The sequence below is a fragment of the Coregonus clupeaformis genome, chromosome 17 (assembly GCF_020615455.1).
Source record: "Coregonus clupeaformis isolate EN_2021a chromosome 17, ASM2061545v1, whole genome shotgun sequence".
NCBI lineage: Eukaryota > Metazoa > Chordata > Actinopteri > Salmoniformes > Salmonidae > Coregonus > Coregonus clupeaformis.
In genome coordinates, this window is record NC_059208.1 from 17,322,073 (window position 1) to 17,346,955 (window position 24,883).

Sequence of the window (24,883 nt, forward strand, 5' to 3'; positions counted from 1 at the left end):
TTTGCTCATTTGCACCCCAGTATCTCTATTTGCACATCATCTTCTGCACATCTATCACTCCAGTGTTAATACTAAATTGTTATCATTTTGCACTATGGCCTATGTATTGCCTTACCTCCATAATTTACTACATTTGCACACACTGTATATAGATTTTCTATTGTGTTATTGACTGTATGTTTTGTTTATCCCATGTGTAACTCTGTGTTGTTGTTGTTTTTATCGCACTGCTTTGCTTTATCTTGGCCCGGTTGCAGTTGTAAATGAGAACTTGTTCTCAACTGGCCTCCCTGGTTAAATAAAGGTGAAATAAATAAAAGAAAATGGCTGAACGATCCAGAGTAACTAATTTCCGGTTTTTAGGACTACAAGCTGGCGAGCTCTATTGCGCGAGGCGCATTGGCATTGGGATTCTCTCCGAAGTCCTCTGAAATAGTTTGCATAGCCCACTGTATTAAAGTAAGTTTTGAAGTTATTCAATCTTTTTCATATAAAGACGATATTAGTGTCAGACCCATAGCAACACCTATATTTAGTTGTTGCCATGTATCTCATGGGAATTTTGACATGATGGTGAGACGATGCGACAACTGTCCTTCTGGCCTGTAACTACTGTGGACACGCCCCTTCGCGGATTGGAATGGACCGCGCCATAACGTAAAGTCCTATCTGCGTAGGATGAACATTTACATTTCTTCTTTTTTATGATATAGCATTTTACATAATATATATTATTGTACGTCTAATCCATGCCATAAACTATGACGCGAGAAGAGGAGTTAATTCGGATTGCAAAAAAGCTGGACAAGATGGTGTCTAGAAATAACACGGTGAGAATGTATTTTGACACCTAGCTTTATGTCGCATGTTTTCTGTCACCTCGTGCAGTCAAATGTATGAAATCATGTGTAGATACATGCTTTATTTTGAATTTGCAATGACGTATTCCATATTATAGTTATCTACAATAATACAAAGTATTACATTTCGAGGCTGTGCTGTAAAAAGTTGTGCACTGTCCGGAGAGGAACAGTTGTGCAAGTGGCAAATGCTGAACAGGTGTTTGGCACAGAATTGTCCAGATTTTGCCTATTAAGCAAGACCGTGCGATATACACACACACAGAATAAAACTACTTATGCAAAAGTGTGAGACTTAAAGCATGCTGGTATTTTACAACAACTCCGTGCATGGAACCGAAAGTAAACAGTGCAAGATCGTGACAGTGGCGTACTATGGGACTGTTTGTTGTTAGTATGGGCCAATTGTTCATTGCTGTTTTGGCCGATTGTAGAATGCAAGTCGTTCACTGATACATTGAATGAAATTCCTTATTAACATAGCGCCTGCTGTAGACTACATAAACACAACTATTTTGACTATTAGTCTACATTACTATTACAAGATTTTTACATGGTTATTATAATATCACAGTTTGTTATTGATTGTAATTATGGTTAATACAATTGATTACAGTGATTACACGTCAATTGTGATTTAAGTGTAATCACTGAAAAACTGACTGTAGAAACATGTGCAGCAGCTACAGTAGGCCTACTAACTACAGTACAAACCCTGCCTGCAGCATTAATTAAATAATACTATGCTCCCACCATCGCCATTTCCTGCATTTCGACACAATCTAATGTTACCCTTTTAGGGTCACTTTGATTGTAAGTAAGAATATAATATGTTTCTAAACACTTCTACATGAAGTGAGTAGCGCAGTGGTCTAAGGCCACGCTGTGCCACTATTAATCCTGGTTCGAATCCAGGCTCTGCCGTAGCCGGCCCCGACCCCACAATTGGCCCAGCGTCATCCAGGGTAGGGGAGGAAATGGCCGGCAGGGATGTAGCTCAGTTGGTAGAGCATGGTGTTTGCAACGCCAGGGTTGTGGGTTCGATTCCCACGGGGGGCCAGTATGAAAAAAACCTAAAAATAATAAACAAACAAAAATATTTATGCACTCACTAACTGTAAGTCGCTCTGGATAAGAGTGTCTGCTAAATGACAAAAATGTAAATGTGGATGCTACTATGATTGAATAATGATGAGTGAGAAAGTTATAGGCACACAAATGCTGACCTCCCCTGTTATTGTAATGGTGAGAGGTTAGCATGTCTTTGGTATGATATTTGTGCGTCTAACTTTCTCACTCATCATTATTTAAGATTCATTCAGGATTATCTGTAATCATGGTAGCATCCACATTCATGTAGAAGTGTTTAGAAACATATTATGTTCTTATTTACAATAAAAGTGACTCCAAAATGACACAATACATTATTTACCATTAATTTCTATTGGGCACTAAATAATCTGAAACACAACCAAAACAAACAGCAAATAATACTACTAATAAAATGCATCCAACAAATGTGTAGAGTCAATGTGTAGAGTCACAAGCTTGATGTAGTCATTACGTGCTATGAATGTCGGACCAAATACTTAACTTTTTACTACTTTTAATACACATACAAGTGAATTTGTCCCAATACTTTTGCTCCCCTAAAATGGGGGGACTATGTACAAAAAGTGCTGTAATTTCTAAACGGTTCCCCGATATGGATGAAAATACTATAATTCATATCATAGGCCTAATAGTACTGTAGAGCTCTTTTTACTTGCATACAATATGTGACCGACTGCCTTGATTAGGTCTTATGTAGCAACATTTGAAATTGTGTTTTTTTACATTGGATAAAAGCAGAGACACAGCGCTACAAAATGGTATATCATACACTGCATTTAAGGGAACAATGGGAAAGTAATTCTGCTTTGAAAGTTGCTAAACTTAATAATAATATGCCATTTAGCAGACGCTTTTATCCAAAGCGACTTACAGTCATGCGTGCATACATTTTTGTGTATGGGTGGTCCCGGGGATCGAACCCACTACCCTGGCGTTACAAGCGCCGTGCTCTACCAGCTGAGCTACAGCTCACTTTTGAGAAAATGGCCTTTGAATGTTTTGGTACCTAGTGAAGAGCTCTTCTTTGTCTACACCCATTCAGCATCGTTCACACCCTCTTAAGCTTTAGTCCCACCCATCTCGTTTCGCTCTCGGAGCGTTAAGAGTGCACACTTGACGCTCTTGCCGATGAGTAGGGTTGATTAGAGCGTTCTGACCTCACAACGGCAGTCAAGCACCCAAGCTAACTGGCTAACATTGGCTAGCTTGCTATTTACTTTCAGACACAAAATTGGGATTATGGTTAATTGTTTACCTCTGGATAACATGAAAACGAAGGTTTCGTATGTAACCACGGTTATGTGAGCTATATGGATCACTACAATATATTGGTATCACTCCGCGGCGGAGGGATACATCCGAGGTGAGGATTTACAGATTTACTCCTGTACACCTGTGTCACGGCTGGGGTCCGCCCCTATATATAGACCCCATGGCCGTGACACACGTTCTCTACATCATTTTTGAGGCGCCTCTAGCACCGTAGAGGATTGGAGTGATCCATATAGCTCACATAACTGTGGTTACATACGTAACCTTCATTATGTTTCACTATATTGGATCACTCCAATATATTATATTGGTATACCTGTACCAGATTTAGTCGGTGCTAGAGAGAACTGGCCAGCCAGCGGCAAAGTCCCAGTGCGGAACCGAGACGCAGGGGCCGTCAATGTGGAAGGGGGGTCCCAGCACAGTCCCCGGAAGGGGAGGCGACACCCAGGACCGATGAACCAACCGCAGAGGGAGGTGCCACATTTACCCTAGCAAAGGTGCAAGAGGAAGCCCAGCTGGCCGCAGCACAGATTTCAGCGAGGGGCACTCCTCTCAGTAGAGCCGAGGACGCAGCCACACCTCATGTTGAATGTGCCACCACAGATCCCAGCACTGGCCTGCCAGTCAGGCGGTATGCTGTCATAATAGTGTCCACGATCCAGTGAGTGAGCCTCTGCTTTGATAGCCCAGCCCCCAGGACCCTCTCACCATAGCAGACAAAGAGCTGGTCTGTTGTTCTCACTGACCGTGTCCGCTCCACATAGGCAGCAGGTGCCCGCACAGGGCACAGCATGCCGGAGAAGGGCCCAGACTCCCCCGCCACTGCCGGGAGGTCGTAAGCAGACAGGATAAAAGGGATGTTCACATGCCTGTCTGACAGAACCTTTGGGAGGAATGAAGGGTTGGGGCGGAGAGATATACTCCTCCCACCAGGGTCCATCTGGTAGCACTCAGAACTTACCGAAAAAGCATGGAGCTCACTCTCCCTCTTAGTAATCGCTACCAAGAAAACCACCTTCATAGAGATGTGTTTCAGGGAGGCAGACTCCAACGGTTCGAAAGGCGGCTTTGCCAAAGCTGCCAAGACCCCATCCAGATCCCAGCTCGCCATCGAGGCAAGATAAGATCGCCTGAACCCTTCTGGTGGGCAGGCGTGTTCTCATGAGGACTGAGTCCAGTTCCATGCCAATGAAGGCCACCCTCTGGGTGGGCGTCAGACAACTTTTCTTGTCATTTACAGTAATGCCCAGCCCGCCGATGTAGGTCAGGAGCGTGTCTCTGTCTGACAGGACCTGGGTCCTGGTCGGGGCACAAATCAGCCAATCGTCCAGGTAATTGAGGATCAACAATCCTCGGGACGTGAGAGGTGCCAGGACAGCGTCCATGTACTTTGTGAAAGTGCGGGGTGCCAAGGAGAGGCCGAAGTTTTCTACTTCAGGGGGTTGGCCACCATGGTGACACAAAGGCCCCTGAATGACGGGGGCCGGCACCGGAATTAGAGTCGGTACCCCTCAAGCATTGTAGACAACACCCAGGGGGACTCCACACCCTTCTCCCACTTTGCCCTTTGAGATCGGGAGAAGCGGCCGGGGAAGGGTGTGTCGGGTCCTGCCGGGGCCCGCCTCTCCTCTGACGCCCGAGTGCCTGGGTCCCCCAGGCACATCCCTATGGTGGTGACAGTTGACAGGTTGTTGCTTCACCACACGCTGTGCCCCTCCCCGCTGTCGTCCCTCAGCACGAGGCGATGGGGCAGGAGAGGGACCCCTCCGTTGTTCGGGTGCAGGTGGGTGGCGATGGTCCGTCTGCCTTGGACCCGGGGCCTAAGGAGGCAGTATGAACCGTCTCAGGGTCTCACGGTCCCTACGAACCTTATCGGTCTGCTCCAGAATGTCATCAACCCCTGGGCCAAACGTCAGCCCTGGGGTGATGGGGAGAGTGGCAAATGTGCTCTGGAGAGCAGTTGGCAGACAGGATTTGGCCAGCCAGAGATGGCGCCATGGCCCGTCCGTTGGCGCGGGCCACATCCCTCTGGAGCAGGGAAAGTAGGGGAGACACCTCCATCGCTTCCCGTAGTAGCTCCTCTGTGCCCTCCTCTGTGCAGCAGCATGGTAAGGCGACCAAGAGAGCAGAGGGACCCATTTGTGGCTTTCAAGTCTGCATCAAATAATCTGGGGGGTCCCGGCTTCAGTCACGGGTTCCGCCCTATAATCTCCCGGTCCGGGAGGACCATGGCAGCTATCATGGTGTCCATGGTCGGGTGCTCCCGGAGGCCGAGTGCGCCCGCAACATAACTCCATGATCCAGTCTCTGCTGTGAGTCGGATGCGCCCCCTTTCAGAGGCCCAGCTCTCCTGCAAGGCCTCGCAGAACTCAGCAGAGATGGGGACAGATGGAGAGTCATCCCTGTCCACCAGTTTGATGTCCAGTGCAGTGGCTACCCGAGTGAGTAGGCTCCTCATAGCCTCTCGAGCCGCTGGGGGCGATGAAGCCCCGCTGCCGGCTTCTGATGGCCTGTCAGCCTGGTAGCCCCGCTCACGGTGGTGAACAGTGCCTGCATCGTCCCCCAGGAACAGCCTATCACTGGCCAACAGGGAAAAGCTGTTGTCGCCACCGAAGCTATCAACCTTCTGACGCAGGACATGCGCCCTCCGTTCAAGGTGGTTCCAGCGGTCCGACTCCTGCCCCTGTCCAGGACTGGCGGCAGATGGGCTCTGCCTGCGGTGGCTCCAGCCACGCTTCCTGGGAGGGGTACTGGGCCCAGTAGAGGGACTAACAGCTCGCTGAAGCACCACTCCTGAGGGAGGGAGCTCGTCCCCAGGCTGAGCCCGAGCCTGGCCGACCCACTCGCGCATGACCTCCAATCGTGCCAGGCGCAGGCGTTTTGAGAACACCACACAAAACAGGCATCCAGTAGGGCGCTCCACCGCCATCTCCGCGTGGCTCAAACCCAGGCAGTGCATACAAGAGGTATGCGGATCCCCAGGGGGGATGCCACCATCACACCTGTCACAAAGGGAAGCCATAAGCTCAGCCAAGCCAACAACGCCACGGAGCAGGGGTCCGACGCCCTGGGAGAGCTTATGTCGTGACCTGCTTGGAGGAATAGGAACCCGGTGAGGGATAAATTACCCAGTACCTCTGCAAAAACCGGGGAAGACCCGTGTGGGGAAAAACAGGCAGACAGAAAAATAGCATCCAGGTAATGGATTTTATTTTTTTGTTTTTGTTTTACTACAACTGTAATATTACCTAGCCGGTTTAATATCCAAGCAGCAAAAACAGGAGTAACTCCATTAAGGAACTCCAAAGTTAATGTCTCAATGTAGTGGAAAGCCCACCATGATACTCTTACACTCTGCAGGGGAAAGAACAAGAAAAACCCCCACAGGGTAATTAGCAGAGAACCCGCGCCTACAGTGCGAGGAGCAGCATGTTAAAGCAATTCACAACACACACATAGAACAAACCAGTCGGCAAGTTGTATAAGGTAAATTACAGTTTGTGCAGCAAGAGCCACCATACTAATGGATGCACACGGAGTCGTAGTGTAACGCTAACGAAACACAAGTACGACAACCAAGGGCGGAAGATACATATCAACCGCGCGCAGCGAGTGGAGCACTCAAGAGGAGGGGCTGGCCATGTGGCCAGCTGCTCCAGGCTGCAAACAGCCAGTGAGTATACTTCCATGCAAGATATTACACTTAACAGTGACTTACCAAGCGAACTTAAGAAAGTTTGTACCTCAAACCATATGGATGTCCGCCAAGAAAATGAAAGAGAACGTGTGTCGCGGCCATGGGGTCTATAGATAGGGGCGGACTCCAGCCGTGACACAAGTGTACACGGGAGTAAATCTGTAAATCCTCACCTCGGATGTATCCCTCCGCCGCGTAGTGATACCAATATATTGGAGTGATCCAATATAGTGAAACTTAACAGCCTAACCAGCTCTGCTGGCAACAATTGAATTATGCTTTTTTGCCGACATTTACTGACACCCGCCATATTCAACGGGTGTTGTGCGTTCGTAGATTCATCAGTTATTCTGCGCTCTGGCATACTCAGACTGAATTTACGAATGCACCCGAAATGTTACTTGCATAGTGGAGTCTTTTGTTAAGACCTGTAGCTAGCTAGCTAGGTAAGCAATTAACCTAGCTAGGTAAACAACGTGTAAGATCATACACGTCACGTAATGTTAGCTAGCGAGCCAGCCAGCTAACGTTAGCTAGCTAAACAATGTCCCATAATCCCAACTCATGACGTTACTATCCTGCATGAATCTGCTGGTAGCTAACCAACTCGGTTCAATGTTAGCTAGCTAACATTAGGCTCTAACTAGCAAAGCAAATGGCTCTGAGATATGAATAATAACATCATACACGTAACATTAGCTAGCGAGCCAGCCAGCTAACGTTAGCTAGCTAGCTAACAGTACACTTTAACTTGAAATGAAACCACTTTCTGTCAAAATTAGAAACTTGAAATATCTGAAAATGTACCTAGCTAGACTATCTTACCCGTATACATCATGCATGATGGACGCGTCTCCCTGTCACGGATGCCATGGTTGCCCTTAGTTTGAAGATGTAATCCGGAGACAGGTGTTTTCTCCATCTCTTTAGCTATCATACTCTAATTCCACTGATTTCAAAACTCGATCATCCAGAAAGTGGAGAGCTCCACTACACGATATATTTTGAAACAGTCTGTGTTAGATAGGATTACCTACACATATTGACCAGCTCAAACAGACAGCCTTATATATGGCAGATCAATCCGAACTCCTCTCTCGGCATGTCCAACCCACTCATTATCTCAGCCAATCATGGCTAGTGGGAAGGTTGCTGTCTTTTTCTGTGGCTTAACCAACTACGCTCGTAATTTAACAAATGTATTCGTATTTACAGATGGCATACAAGTTTGTTATTAAGGCACATGAAAGTTCACATGTTCCAGAAGGCATTTCTGCCAAAAAACGCATTTTGATTAAAAAAATTAAGTTTATGTTCAAATGGCTCTCCTATGAAGTAGTGACCTGCAACATACGCCTAGTTTCCTGAAACAAGTCACATATAGCTGGATCGCCCCCTCCTGCTCCTAGGGGTCCACGGCCCTGCAGCGCCCAAACCCAACACACTCCACTCAGCTTTAGGATCTTAGTGAAACATTCATTATTGGTTTCAGGTGTGTTAGGCCAAGGCCAGAGTGACAACCAACAGTATGGCAGACCACCAAGGCCAGGACTGAGCAGCCCAGCAACTAGGGATTGCCTAAATACAGTTGAAGTCTGAAGTTTACATACACCTTAGCCAAATACATTTAAACTCAGTTTTTCACAATTCCTGACATTTAATCCTAGTAAAAATTCCCTGTCTTAAGTCAGTTAGGATCACCACTTTATTTTAAGAATGTGAAATGTCAGAATAATAGTAGAGAGAATGATTTTATAAATGTTATTTACTTCATCACATTCCCAGTGGGTCTGAAGTTTACATACACTCAATTAGTATTTGGTAGCATTGCCTTTAAATTGTTTAACTTGGGTCAAACGTTTCGGGTAGCCTTCCACAAGCTTCCCACAATAAGTTGGGTGAATTTTGGCCCATTCCTCCTGACAGAGCTGGTGTAACTGAGTCAGGTTTGTAGGCCTCCTTGCTCGCACACGCTTTTTCAGTTCTGCCCACAAATGTTTTATAGGATTGAGGTCAGGGCTTTGTGATGGCCACTCCAATACCTTGACTTTGTTGTCCTTAAGCCATTTTGCCACAACTTTGGAAGTATGCTTGGGGTCATTGTCCATTTGGAAGACCCATTTGCGACCAAGCTTTAACTTCCTGACTGATGTCTTGATGTTGCTTCAATATATCCACATAATTTTCCTTCCTCATGATGCCATCTATTTTGTGAAGTGCACCAGTCCTTCCTGCAGCAAAGCACCCCCACAGCATGATGCTGCCACCACCGTGCTTCACGGTTGGGATGGTGTTCTTCGGCTTGTAAGCAGCCCCCTTTTTCCTCCAAACATAACGATGGTCATTATGGTCAAACAGTTCTGTTTTTGTTTCATCAGACCAGAGGACATTTCTCCAAAAAGTACAATCTTTGTCCCCATGTGCAGTTGCAAACCATAGTCTGGCTTTTTTATGGCGGTTTTGGAGCAGTGGCTTCTTTCTTGCTGAGCGGCCTTTCAGGTTATGTCGATATAGGACTAGTTTTACTGTGGATATAGATACTTTTGTACCTGTTTCCTCCAGCATCTTCACAAGGTCCTTTGCTGTTGTTCTGGGATTGATTTGCACTTTTCGCACCAAAGTACGTTCATCTCTAGGAGACAGAACGTGTCTCCTTCCTGAGCGGTATGATGGCTGCGTGGTCCCATGGTGTTTATACTTGTGTACTGTTGTTTGTACAGATGAACGTGGTACCTTCAGGCGTTTGGAAATTGCTCCCAAGGATGAACCAGACTTGTGGAGGTCTACAATTTTTTTTCTGAGGTCTTGGCTGATTTCTTTTTATTTTCCCATGAGGTCAAGCAAAGAGACACTGAGTTTGAAGGTAGGCCTTGAAATACATCCACAGGTACACCTCCAATTGATTCAAATGATGTCAATTAGCCTATCAGAAGCTTCTAAAGCCATGACATCATTTTCTGGAATTTTCCAAGCTGTTTAAAGGCACAGTCAACTTAGTGTATGTAAACTTCTGACCCACTGGAATTGTGATACAGTGAATTATAAGTGAAATAATCTGTCTGTAAACAATTGTTGGAAAAATTACATGCACAAAGTAGATGTCCTAACCGACTTCTTGCCAAAACTATAGTTTGTTAACAAGAAATTTGTTGAGTGGTTGAAAAACGAGTTTTAATGACTCCAACCTAAATGTATTTAAACTTCCGACTTCAACTGTAGGTATCTCCCCTAATGTTGGCATGTTTTCAATACTGACTCCTTTTGTCATACAGTATTCCATATAAGGCATCCAGACCTTATGAAAGTTGCACAGTATACCCTTAATATTGTAATAAATAAACTCTAGTGATACATAACTTGACATTTCTGCCATCCATTGTGACATTGTGGGAGGATAACCAACCTTCCAATTAATGGCCGCTATAAATGCTAGGTTACACAGTTTCTTCTGATAAGTCTCCAGTATCAACGTTTTCAAGCAAACAAAAACAGGAAGGGAGAGAGAATCTGTAGACATAAAATAACATACTCTTTGCCAGAATTCAGCCAGCCTTCACAAGAGCATAACATATTGAAATATGTCCCCCTTTTTTTTTGTGTGTGTGTTTTAGAACTCCAGCAGAGGAATTATTTCTGAGTGCATAATATTCAGTTTTACTGGCATATAGTACGTTCTATGGATGGTCTTAAACTGCAGTAATTTATGTCTGAGATTATATGAACATGACTGGGCATTCAAACATATCTGTATCCATTCATCATCATCATCATCAGTAGTGTCTCCTAGGCCTTCCTCACATTTTTGTTTTATATGTTTTGTGTCATCTGGAAAAGCCTCTATCAACCCTTGACACAGTTTGGAAATCAACTTTAGAGGTTTGTCAGACTGCCTTAAAATAGTTTCAATCTTTGAAGCTTCTGGCTTGTCTAGTGTTTGCTGCACAGAGAGAATACGTTTAAGTTTAATTTGTTTGCACCAAAAAAAACAAGTGATAGACAACAATACAGCTGCCCACTCAAGAAAAAGCTTCAAACTGTAACCAGTGCCTGCAACCTGGTTCCGGTTATCAGTCAACCTACAAGGGTAGTTACAAACAGCACAGGAATGAAATCATCTTCATGTATTGATCACATATTTACTAAGGCTGCAGAAATTTGCTTTAAAGCAGTATCCAAATCCATCGGATGTAGTGATCATAATATAGTAGCCATATCTAGGAAAACCAAAGTTCCAAAGGCTGGGCATAATATAGTGTAGCGGTCATAAAATAAGTTTTGTAGTGATTCTTATGTTGATGATGTAAATAATATTTGCTGGTCTGTGGTGTGTAATGAGGAGCTACCAGACGCTGCACTTGACACATTTATGAAATTGCTTATTCCCGTTATTAATAAGCATACACCCATTTAAGAAAATAACTGTAAAAACTGTTAAATCCCCTTGGATTGATGAGGAATTTTAAAATGGTATGGTTGAGAGGGATGAGGCAAAAGGTATGGCAAATAAGTCTGGCTGCACAAACGATTGGCAAACGTATTGCAAATTAAGAGTCATGTGACTGAATACAAAGAAGAAGAAGAAACTATACTTTGAAACAAAGATAAATGATATAAAGAATGATAGTAAAAAGCTTTGGAGTACCTTAAATAACATTTTAGGCAAAAAGGGTAAACTCAGTGCCATCATTAATTGAATCAGATGGCTCATTAATCACAAAACCCACTGATATTGCCAACTACTTTAATGATTTTTTCATTGGCAGGTTAGCAAACGTAGGCATGACATGCTAGCAACAAACGCTGACACTAAACATCTAAGTATAACTAACAACAAATTATTGTTGTCTATCATTCCGCTACCCAAGAATAGTAAAACTACCTTTACTGGCTCAAATAGCCAACAAATCAGCCTTTCACCAACCCTTAGTAAATTCTTTGAAAAAATGGTGTTTGACCAGATACAATGTTATTTTACAGTAAACAAATTGACAACAGACTTTCAGCACGCTTATAGGGAAGGACATTCAACAAGCACAGCACTTACACAAATGACTGATGATTGGCTGAGAGAAATTGATGATAAAAAGATTGTGGGGTCTGTTTTGTTAGACTTCAGTGCGGCTTTTGACATTATCGATCATAGTCTGCTGCTGGAAAAACCTATGTGTAATGGCTTTACACCCCCTGCTATATTGTGGATAAAGAGTTACCTGTCTAACAGAACACAGAGCGTGTTCTTTAATGGATGCCTCTCCAACATAATCCTGGTAGAATCAGGAATTCCCCAGGGCAGCTGTCTAGGCCCTTAGTTTTTTTAATGAGTAAAGCCAGTGTGTCTATGTATGAGGATTACCCAACACTATACACGTCAGCTACTACAGTGACTGAAATGACTGCAACACTTAATAAAAAGCTGCAGTTACAGTGGGGAAAAAAGTATTTAGTCAGCCACCAATTGTGCAAGTTCTCCCACTTAAAAAGATGAGAGAGGCCTGTAATTTTCATCATAGGTACACGTCAACTATGACAGACAAATTGAGATTTTTTTTCTCCAGAAAATCACATTGTAGGATTTTTTATGTATTTATTTGCAAATTATGGTGGAAAATAAGTATTTGGTCACCTACAAACAAGCAGGATTTCTGGCTCTCACAGATCTGTAACTTCTTCTTTAAGAGGCTACTCTGTCCTCCACTCGTTACCTGTATTAATGGCACCTGTTTGAACTTGTTATCAGTATAAAAGACACCTGTCCACAACCTCAAACAGTCACACTCCAAACTCCACTATGGCCAAGACCAAAGAGCTGTCAAAGGACACCAGAAACAAAATTGTAGACCTGCACCAGGCTGGGAAGACTGAATCTGCAATAGGTAAGCAGCTTGGTTTGAAGAAATCAACTGTGGGAGCAATTATTAGGAAATGGAAGACATACAAGACCACTGATAATCTCCCTCAATCTGGGGCTCCACGCAAGATCTCACCCCGTGGAGTCAAAATGATCACAGGAACGGTGAACAAAAATCCCAGAACCACACAGGGGGACCTAGTGAATGACCTGCAGAGAGCTGGGACCAAAGTAACAAAGCCTACCATCAGTAACACACTACGCCGCCAGGGACTCAAATCCTGCAGTGCCAGACGTGTCCCCCTGCTTAAGCCAGTACATGTCCAGGCCCGTCTGAAGTTTGCTAGAGTGCATTTGGATGATCCAGAAGAGGATTGGGAGAATGTCATATGGTCAGATGAAACCAAAATAGAACTTTTTGGTAAAAACTCAACTCGTCGTGTTTGGAGGACAAAGAATGCTGAGTTGCATCCAAAGAACACCATACCTACTGTGAAGCATGGGGGTGGAAACATCATGCTTTGGGGCTGTTTTTCTGCAAAGGGACCAGGACGACTGATCCGTGTAAAGGAAAGAATGAATGGGGCCATGTATCGTGAGATTTTGAGTGAAAACCTCCTTCCATCAGCAAGGGCATTGAAGATGAAACGTGGCTGGGTCTTTCAGCATGACAATGATCCCAAACACACCGCCCGGGCAACAAAGGAGTGGCTTCGTAAGAAACATTTCAAGGTCCTGGAGTGGCCTAGCCAGTCTCCAGATCTCAACCCCATAGAAAATCTTTGGAGGGAGTTGAAAGTCCATGTTGCCCAGCGACAGCCCCAAAACATCACTGCTCTAGAGGAGATCTGCATGGAGGAATGGGCCAAAATACCAGCAACAGTGTGTGAAAACCTTGTGAAGAAAACGTTTGACCTGTGTCATTGCCAACAAAGGGTATATAACAAAGTATTGAGAAACTTTTGTTATTGACCAAATACTTATTTTCCACCATAATTTGCAAATAAATTCATTAAAAATCCTACAATGTGATTTTCTGGATTTTATTTCCTCATTTTGTCTGTCATAGTTGACGTGTACCTATGATGAAAATTACAGGCCTCTCTCATCTTTTTAAGTGGGAGAACTTGCACAATTGGTGGCTGACTAAATACTTTTTTTCCCCATTGTAGTGTCAGAATGGGTGGCAAGGAATAAGTTAGTCTTAAATATTCCAAAAACTAAAAGCATTGTATTTGGGACAAATCATTCACTAAACCCTAAACCTCAACTAAATCTTGAAATAAATAATGTGGAAATTGAGCAAATTGAGGTGACTAAACTGCTTGGAGTAATCCTGGATTGTAAACTGTCATGGTCAAAACCTGTTGATACAACAGTAGCTAAGATGGGGAGAAGTCTGTCCATAATAAAGCGCTGCTCTGCCTTCTTAACAACACTATCAACAAGGCAGGTCCTACAGGCCTTAGATTTGTCGCACCTGGATTACTGTTCAATCGTGTGGTTAGGTGCCACAATGAGGGACTTAGGAAAATTACAGTTGGCTCAGAACAGGGCAGCACGGCTGGCCTTTAAATGTACACGGAGAGCTAACATTAATAATATGCATGTCAATCTCTCATGGCTCAAAGTGGAAGAGAGATTGACTTCATCACTACTTGTTTTTGTAAGAAGTGTTGACAAGCTGAATGCACCGAGCTGTTTGTTTAAACTACTAGCACACAGCTTGGACATCCATGCATACCCCACAAGACATGCCACCAGAGGTCTCTTCACAATCCCCAAGTCCAGAACAGACTATGGGAGGTGCACAGCACTACATAGAGCCATGACTACATGGAACTCTATTCCACATCAGGTAACTGATGCAAGCAGTAGAATTAGATTTAAAAAACAGATAAAAATACACCTTATAGAACTGTGAAGAGACACACGCATACACAGACAAACGCTAGCATATTTTTGTATGGTGATATTATACATGTTGTATTGTAGATGTGTAGTGGTGTAATAATGTTATATGATGTGATGTTTTGTCTTTTGTTTTGTGTGTGATGTAAGTGCCTTAATTTGTTTGGACCCCAGGAAGAGTAGCTGCTGCCTTGGCAGCAGCTTAATGAGCATCCCTAATAAATACAAATACAAAAATACAGATAAAAACAAATAAAAAATATGAAAAAAGGTGTGCAGGTGTGGTTGGAAGCCCAAGGGCTTATATGAAAACCACACCACAAAAAAATAATAGACAATACATAAGAACAAAAATAAAAAATGTTTGTTAAAACAGATAACAAAACCTACTAATTATAAATGTATAAATGAATTGATCAAATATCATGAAAAAAAAAAACAATATTTGTTTTGTTTAAATGTGTGTGTGTGTGTGAGAGAGTTAGGCTATATGGAAGAGTTTACTGAGTAGTTTGGTTCATCAGGCTGACCCCCAGTCTTCGCTTGAAGTTATTGAGGGATGGTGATGTTTTGGCAATGTGAAGATAAGAATTCTAGAGTATGGTACCTCTGTATCTGATAGAGAATTGACTATGTGGGGTGCGGCACTGTGGAGGGTGAAGGTTATCGCAGTGTCTTGTGTTTATATAGATGGAGTTCAGAATTAACCTAGAAGAATCCATTGAAGGGTTTAGGTAAACTGCCTGGGAGGTATGAGTATTTGTAGATGAAAGTGCGTAATTGGCATACATTAATGTTGTAAATAGACAAGATATTGAGTTTCTTAAACAAAGGTGCAGATGGAGCCAGGTAATTAGAGGAGGTGGCTAGTCTTACAAATTTATTTTGTATGATGAGTAATTTGTGTAGGTAGGAGGCCAATGTACTGGGCCAGACAATATTACACTAAATGAGATATGGATCAAATAAGCTATAGTATAGAGATAGGAAGTAAGCCTGATGAACCAAACCACTAATCTTTCTGATGATACCAACAGATTTAATCACTTTGTTGCAGACAAATTGAATATGATCTTTCCAGGATAACTTTTCATCAATTAAGCCAATCAGTTGTGTTGTGAAAAGGTAGGGGTGGTTTACAGAAGATGGCCCTATTTGGTAAAAGACCAAGTCCATATTATGGCAAGAACAGCTCAAATAAGCAAAGAGAAACGACAGTCTATCATTACTTTAAGACATGAATGTCAGTCAATCCTGAAAATGTCAAGAACTTTGAAAGTTTCTTCAAGTGCAGTCGTAAAAACCATCAAGCGCTATGATGAAACTGGCTCTCATGAGGACCGCCACAGGAAAGGAAGACCCAGAGTTACCTCTGCTGCAGAGGATAAGTTAATTAGAGTTAACTGCACCTCAGATTGCAGGCCAAATAAATGCTTCACAGAGTTCAAGTAACAGACACATCTCAACATCAACTGTTCAGAGGAGACTGCGTGAATCAGGCCTTCATGGTCGAATTGCTGCAAAGAAACCACTACTAAAGGACACCAATAAGAAGAAGAGACTTGCTTGGGCCAAGAAACACGAGCAATGGACATTAGACCTGTGGAAATCTGTCCTTTGTTCAGATTTTGTTCTGAGATTTTTGGTTCCAACCGCCGCGTCTTTGTGAGACGCAAAGTAGGTGAACAGTTGATCTCCGCATGTGTGGTTCCCACTGTGAAGCATGGAGGAGGAGGTGTGATGGTGGTTTGCTGGTGACACTGTCGTGATTGATTTAGAATTCAATGTACACTTAACCAGCATGGCTACCAAAGCATTCTGCAGCGATATGCCATCCCATCTGGTTTGCGCTTAGTGGGACTATCATTTGTTTTTCAACAGGACAATGACCCAAAACACACCTCCAGGCTGTATAAGGGCTATTTGACCAAGGAAAGTGATGGAGTGCTGCATCAGATGACCTGGCCTCCACAATCACCCGACCTCCACCCAATTGAGATGGTTTGGGATGAGTTGGACTGCAGAGTAATGGAAAAACAGCCAACAAGTGCTCAGTATATGTGGGAACTCCTTCAAGACTGTTGGAAAAGCATTCCAGGTGAAGCTGGTTGAGATAATGCCAAGAGTGTGCAAAGCTGTCACCAAGGCAAAGGGTGGCTACTATAAAATCTATTTTGATTTGTTTAACACTTTTTTGGTTACTACATGATTCCATATGTGTTATTTCATAGTTTTGATGTCTTCACTATTATTCTACAATGTAGAAAATAGTACAAATAACGAAAAACCCTTGAATGAGTAGGTGTGTCCACACTTTTGACTGGTACTGTACGTTAGAGGCTCAGTAATCGAGGAAGACACTGATTTCACCAGAGGCACCTATCTCATCATGACCTGCTGCTAATATCTTTACGTTACCAATTACCTCCCTCACCTCCATTATATCAGGAGGATCAAACTGAAACAGAGAAGGAAAATGTCCCTTATTGTAATTCAAGGGATTTCCATCAGTTTTCTCTATTTTCTTTGACAGAGAGGAACCGACATTCACATTAAATAACATCAGGATCACTATAGGTCTTATTTCCAACAATAAATTGAGATGGGATAGTTGTAGATGCCTTTTTCTTATTCAAATGTTGATTGATGATTTTCCAAGTTGACTTTATTTTATTTAAGGATTCTTGGAATTTGTTAGTAAAATATATTTTTTGGGCTGTCCGAAGTAGGTGAGTAAATTTGTTCTTATATATTTTGTAATTTTTGCATCTGCAAAACAGGTCTTCCCTGGTTGCCTGACCGTGCTGAGACCCCTGTCACTATTTGATACTGCTTAGATGAGTAATGACAAAGAATTACCTTGGTGTACATTTATACATTATATTATCCAAGAATAGAATCAATGGTTCAATAATTGAAATGACCATTATTCCCAGATCCCAGACTGTGGACTACCCATCAACTCAAGATGGAACTTTGTATCCATTCACTGATTGTTGTAATTTACAGCAAAATTCACCTGAGCTCCGTAGACTGGTCTTCCCTGGCTGTCTGATCCTGCTAAGACATGATGAGAATAGTGTTGGGTACTGACTGTGCGCTATGACAGTGAAGCCTCTAGAGCTGTTTATTACTGTCAGTGTGAAAAGTAGGGAATTAGCTAGGGAAACTGACAGATCAATAATGTTACATTGCTATACTGACTGTGATTGGGGCAAAAATAATATCTAACGTAAGCCAACTTTTGGCTGGCTCTAATGGTACATCAACTGGTGAAAACGAGCCAAGTTAATTTACTTCTGTTAAAATGGGACAAAACAAAAGCTACAAAACATTTCCATACACACAACAGCTGTTAGATACCGCTACCTGACCGATAGCTAGGCTGAACTGGCTGCTAGATAGCTAGATAGCTAGATAGCTAGCTAAGTTAGTTAATTCACTTCAGACAGAACTTCAGTCGAGGGGGGATGAAACATTAGCTAACGTTACATGTCAGTTACACTACTAGCTCAGCTCTGGGAATAAATACTTGTTTTCCCTGTTAAGTCAAACAGCAGTTACCTTGCCAGCTACATCAGTCAAATAAAGAGTAGCCAGTTTCTGCTCTGCTTGCTTTTACAACTCAGAGAAAAAGCACAACACACACATACAACAGCTGCCTCTGTTCGCACACTCTGTGGTGTCTGCACACTCCTAAATCCAGCCGGCTGAAACCACCAAACAGCCTACCCGACCACTCTTTTTGTATCACAATGCAATGATAAAACTGGGGGGCAACAAAAATGCAATTTCAGAATGTGGGGGGGTCATGTCCCCCCCGTCCCCAGTGAAAGTTGCTCCCCTGGTACTACATATGTAATGAAAATAAATACTTTTTCTGCTCTCCCTGTTGGCTACAACCTCCAATACCATAATCTCCATGTTTGTGTACATAGGAGGGTGCCCTGGACCTGCTGAATGAACTGAAGAGCTTCAACATGACGCTGAAACTTCTGCAGGTAGAGGACCTGCAGCAGGAAAATCCCACTCACCTGTTATGTAATATTTAGGTGTACAGAAGTTTCATATTTTAGGCTACTTCTACATTGAACATGAAATATTATCAAATGCATGGGGAATACAGTGCAGTCCGTGCAATTTTTCCACAAACAGGGAATGGATTATCTAGTTATGCCTACTCCAAATGATGTGTGAACTCATTATAAAAGTGTAAACTCATTATTTCAAGGTTCACATGCAACAAACCATTCTCTCCACTGAATAGGAAACGAGGATCGGCATGTCTGTGAATGGAATCAGGAAGCACTGCACAGACGACGAGGTCGTTTCCCTGGCCAAGATCCTCATCAAGGACTGGAAGAGACTGCTGGGTAGGAGTGTAGGAGACTGTCTTTCAGACAGTGGAGCTGTCTGGAGTTGCGTTTTACAGTATACACAGTATGTAGAGACAACATTTTCAACCCTCTTTGCCCCCTAGATGCTGCACGTACTCAGAGTACTGAGAGGCCCAATGAGATGAAGAATGGGGTTGACTCCAACAAATCCACAGGGTCCCCAGTCAGGTCCCCCTCAGAGAAAGACACCAGGTAGGTGCATACACACGCACTCGCACACACTCAAACCATTGCCTGCATGTGAAGGCAAAAATGTAAACATAGAAAAGGGGAAGATACGGCATCTGGTGTGGTCTGTGTTTTTTTGCTATAGTCACAAGAGGCCGGATGTTTCTGATTCAGATCCTGAATCTGAAAAGGAAGAATACTCTGACAAACGGCGAAAAGAGAAGGCCAATGTTGAACACAAAAAAGACGAGAGAGCTGTTGACCTTAAAAGGGAGAGATATACAGATGCATTCAAAAACAAACAGCATGCAGAACAATCCAAAAATGGAAAACATACAAAAGATGGCAGAAAAGAAAGACATGTAGAACACTCCAAAAAAGAACAACACTTAGAAGAACCCAAAAGGGAGAGACACTTCGAAGAATCCAGAAAAGAAAGACATGTACCTGTACATGACACAAAAAATGAAAGACATGTGCAAGAACCCAAGAAAGAAAGACATTTAGAAGAACCCAAGAAAGAAAGTCATTTCGAAGAACCCAAAAATAAAAGCCATTCAGACAAACCCAGAAGGGAGAGTTTTGCAGATGAACTGAGAAACGAAAGACACACAGAGGAACGCAGAAAGGAGATACCAATGTACGAACCCCCACAAGAGAGACCTGTTGAAAACCACAGAAAAGGGTTTGAGAGGTGAGAGGTGCCTCTGTTAAGTTGATTCCATACAGTCTAGAGAGGACCAGGCCTGGGCCTCAGGGATGTGTTGTGTTTTCAGGAGAAGCGTCTTGGACGATCTTTACCCCTGTTGTTACTCTCCTCCTCGACCCCCCCGACCACCCCGCCTTCCTCCCCCTGTCAGACGTATGTCTGGGGAGATGAATAAAGGGGTGAAGAAGGAGAGAGAAAGGTCAGGATGGATAGATACTCTGGTGTCAACGCATGGAACTTTTCTGAGAACACTGTATTAATTAGCAGATGCTTTGGTGCATTACTGAATGAGTAGTTTGTACAGATATAAGGCTACAGTTTGAGATGTTTATATTGGAAGCCCTTGAGGTGGATTGCACACTAACCTTGTTGTTTCACTGACTTGTTCATACAGCATACCCACTGGGCACACCACGTCATTTCAACGTGGAAATCTGGGTAATATTTGGTAGAGATGTTGATCAAATCAAATCAAATCAAATTGTATTGGTCACATGCGCCGAATACAACAGGTGCAGACATTGCAGTGAAATGCTTACTTACAGCCCTTAACCAACAGTGCATTTATTTTAAACAAAAAAAGTAAGAATAAAACAACAACAAAAAAAGTGTTGAGAAAAAAAGAGCAGAAGTAAAATAAAGTGACAGTAGGGAGGCTATATATACAGTAAAATAAAGTGACAGTAGGGAGGCTATATATACAGTAAAATAAAGTGACAGTAGGGAGGCTATATATACAGGGGGGTACCGTTGCAGAGTCAATGTGCGGGGGCACCGGCTAGTTGAGGTAGTTGAGGTAATATGTACATGTGGGTAGAGTTAAAGTGACTATGCATAAATACTTAACAGAGTAGCAGCAGCGTAAAAAGGATGGGGTGGGGGGGGCAGTGCAAATAGTCCGGGTAGCCATGATTAGCTGTTCAGGAGTCTTATGGCTTGGGGGTAGAAGCTGTTGAGAAGTCTTTTGGACCTAGACTTGGCACTCCGGTACCGCTTGTCGTGCGGTAGCAGAGAGAACAGTCTATGACTAGGGTGGCTGGAGTCTTTGACAATTTTGAGGGCCTTCCTCTGACACCGCCTGGTATAGAGGTCCTGGATGGCAGGGAGCTTTGCCCCAGTGATGTACTGGGCCGTACGCACTACCCTCTGTAGTGCCTTGCGGTCAGAGGCCAAGCAGTTGCCATACCAGGCGGTGATGCAACCAGTCAGGATGCTCTCGATGGTGCAGCTGTAGAATTTTTTGAGGATCTGAGGACCCATGCCAAATCTTTTTAGTCTCCTGAGGGGGAATAGGCTTTGTCGTGCCCTCTTCACGACTGTCTTGGTGTGTTTGGACCATGATAGTTCGTTGGTGATGTGGACACCAAGGAACTTGAAGCTCTCAACCTGTTCCAATGAGATCAATGAGATTTCAACCTTTATTCACCCACTCAAAAAGTCAGCCAGAAGTTGGTTGAATTCCCAATGCGTTGTCACTATGCTTGCAACCATCTAAAAGCAAAACTAAATTCCATTGGAAAAACAATGTCAGATTATTGTTCTCATCTAAATGTGTTATCAGTGCGCTTTCAACCATTTTAATGTCAGATATTTAGTATTTAATCAAATCAAATCAAATAAAATTTTATTGGCCACATGCGCCGAATACAACAGGTGCAGACATTACAGTGAAATGCTTACTTACAGCCCTTAACCAACAGTGCATTTATTTTTAATAAAAAAGTAGAATAAAACAAAAAAGTGTTGAGAAAAAAAGAGCAGAAGTAAAATAAAATAACAGTAGGGAGGCTATATATTTAGGGGGGTACCGGTGCAGAGTCAATGTGCGGGGGCACCGGCTAGTTGAGGTAGTTGAAGTAATATGTACATGTGGGTAGAGTTAAAGTGACTATGCATAAATAATTAACAGAGTAGCAGCAGCGTAAAAAGATGGGGTGGGGGGGGCAGTGCAAATAGTTCGGGTAGCCATGATTAGCTGTTTAGGAGTTTTATGGCTTGGGGGTAGAAGCTGTTGAGAAGTATTTTGGACCTAGACTTGGCACTCCGGTACCGCTTGCCGTGCGGTAGCAGAGAGAACGGTCTATGACTAGGGTGGCTGGAGTCTTTGACAATTTTGAGGGCCTTCCTCTGACACCGCCTGGTATAGAGGTACTGGATGGCAGGAAGCTTGGCCCCAGTGATGTACTGTGCCGTACGCACTACCCTCTGTAGTGCCTTACGGTCGGAGGCCAAGCAGTTGCCATACCAGGCGGTGATGCAACCAGTCAGGATGCTCTCGATGGTGCAGCTGTAGAATTGTTTATGTTTTATCACTGTGCTTAATCTAATTGCACAACCAAATTCCCTGGATTGCAGTTGAGATTACATTAAAAGTACATAGTGCAAGTGTTCAATGCTGTAGAGATTCTTCACAGATTATTATAGCAATTGTGAAGATCTCCACAGAACTGCGACCTTTGCACGCTATCTTGTACACTTTCTATGTTTACATAAAAATACATGTATAGTTACAGTAGGCTAACCTAAAAATGTGGCCATAGATGTGTTACTCATTGTAGCCCTTTCCTGCAGTCAAATGACCTTGTGGCCTCATGGGTGGAATGTTATTAAAATTTTTCATAATTTCATAATTAATTTTAAAAAATGTATCCGGTGTTTGTATGTCAAACGGGTTTGTTATAATAATAGTAATAATAATAATAATATGCCATTTAGCAGACGCTTTTATCCAAAGCGAGAAATGTTGGTGTATGGGTGGTCCCGGGGTTCGAACCCACTACCCTGGCGTTACAAGCGCCCTGCTCTACCAGCTGAGCTACAGAGGACCACGTTATATTTCAGTCTTCTGTGATGTATATAAAGTGTAATATTGGGATGCAAACTAAATATTTGATACATTTCAACACTATATCTGACATGGTACAGGTGTCTTCTCTTTTTTAAGCCCATAACCATGTGTGTGAGGTGTATACTTTTGTTTCAAAGTAGATTTGTTTAAGACTACAAAGAAACACTCTGTGTGACCCTGATTTTAGCCCATTGCAGTAAAATGTTAAGGTTGAATAAATACTGTTACTTTAGTTTGTAAAATAGCCTTAACTTTAGGCTATTTACTGTATTACAAAAGTCATATTGAATTGTGTTTGGTTGTCAACACAATCAGATATCAAAATTTTTAAAGGATATCTAATGCTTGGATAGTTTAATATGAGCCACTGGCTTAATCCTATTCTTTAACTTGTATTTTTGGTTTAGTTGCAGACGTGAATCCAACATATCATTTCTTAACTTGTCGACAAGTTAATATGCTATTTACTGTATTGCAAAAGTGATATTGAATTGTGTTTGATTGTCAACTCAACCAAATATCAACATTTGAAGGACATGTCTTTTGTGCCACTGACTTAGTCTGGCTTTAATTCCAGTTTGTCTACAAATGAATAATTGATATGTCGGATTCACTTCTCCATCTCAACCATGAATCAAAGTTAAAGAATATGACTAAATCAAATCAAACTTTATTTAAAGTGCATTTAAAGTTTTATTTGATTTAGTCCTATTTTTTTTTATCGGATCTTTGGTTGAGATGGAAAAACGTGAATCCAACATATTAATGATTAACTTGAAGATGAAATTAGAAGTCAACCAAAGCGTGAAACCCTAGGCCTATATGTATTGTCTATTTTAGTTGAACCCTGGGTTTAATTGAAACAATGTTGATGACTTTTCAAATGGTATACAGGCCTAAATATATTATTGATGATATATGACTTAGAAAGTATGGTTACATTTCATTTGCTCTGTTAAACCTACCCTTTTGGAATGATTTTGATAGCAACAGTGAATATACACTGAGTATACAAAACGTTAGGAACACCTGCTCTTTCCATGACATAGACTGACCGGGTGAATCCAGGTGAAAGCTATTATCCCTTATTGATGTCACTTGTTAAATCCACTTCAATCAGTGTAGATTAAGGGGTGGAGACAGGTTAAGGACTTTTAAGCCTTGAGACAACTGAGATATGGATTGTATGTGTGCCATTCAGAGGGTGAATGGGCAAGACAAAATATTTAAGTGCCTTTGAACGGGGTATGATAGTAGGTGCACCGGTTTGTGTCAAGAACTGCAACGCTGCTAGGTTTTTCACACTCAACAGTTTCCCATGGGTATCAAAAATGGTCCACCACCCAAAGGACATCCAGCCAACTCACACACAACTATTTCATGTTTCTAAATGATTTCTTTATTCAGATGAAGGGTACTGCTATGGGATCCCCTATGGCTCCTAACTGCTAATTTGTATGTGGGTTACATGGAGAAACAGTCAATTTTCAATCCTCTCAAAAATGTTTTCTTGCCTAACATTATTATTTGGAAACGGTACATTGATGATATTTTTGTTCTATGGAGGGGTGATTCAACAGCTCCAGGCATTCCATGCTTTTCTTAACTCTTGTTCTGAGCACCTGAGATTTACTATGCAATCTGACACACGTCAAATTAGTTTCCGTGATCGTCTGATTTTTTTGTGAGGATAATGTTCTAAACACTGATCTTTACAGGATTGTAACAGTTTGTTGAGGGCTGATAGCTTCCCTTGAAAAACTGTTTTCCCTACAGCCAATTCTGTTGAATCAAAAGAATTTGCAAAAAACTATCAAGATTTCGACAGAAATATGGCTGAGACGCAAAGAAAATTCAAGGAGGGGGGTTACAAAAATTGTCAGATTAATACTGCCATTGAGAATATTCAAAACAAATCGAGACGTGATCTTTTTCAAGGACAGTCTCGCAAAAAGAAGCATTCTTGTGTTCTAACTACATGCTATTGAAAGTGCTCTGAACAAATTAAGGGAATCGTTCACAAACATTGGCACATTCTAAGATCCGATGACAGTATC

The 24,883-nt window shown here is 42.5% G+C and overlaps 1 protein-coding gene across 11 annotated transcripts in view; it reads left to right on the top strand.

Annotated features, from left to right (window-relative positions):
* Positions 1–481: 481 nt before the first annotated feature.
* Positions 482–24,883, top strand: part of tcea3 (transcription elongation factor A (SII), 3) — a 38,576-nt gene continuing 14,174 nt past the window's right edge. For 2 of the 11 annotated variants that reach the window (XM_041902237.2, XM_041902239.2), the window contains exons 1-6: positions 483–830; positions 18,643–18,705; positions 18,972–19,077; positions 19,185–19,293; positions 19,415–19,963; positions 20,046–20,177. In XM_041902237.2, coding sequence (XP_041758171.1) covers positions 762–830; positions 18,643–18,705; positions 18,972–19,077; positions 19,185–19,293; positions 19,415–19,963; positions 20,046–20,177 — 1,028 coding nt within the window. In that variant the 5' untranslated portion in view covers positions 483–761. Of the gene's footprint in view, positions 831–18,642; positions 18,706–18,971; positions 19,078–19,184; positions 19,294–19,414; positions 19,964–20,045; positions 20,178–24,883 lie in introns of all 11 variants that reach the window. The other 9 variants (XM_041902236.2, XM_041902240.2, XM_041902241.2 and 6 more) reach the window with 9 other exon arrangements.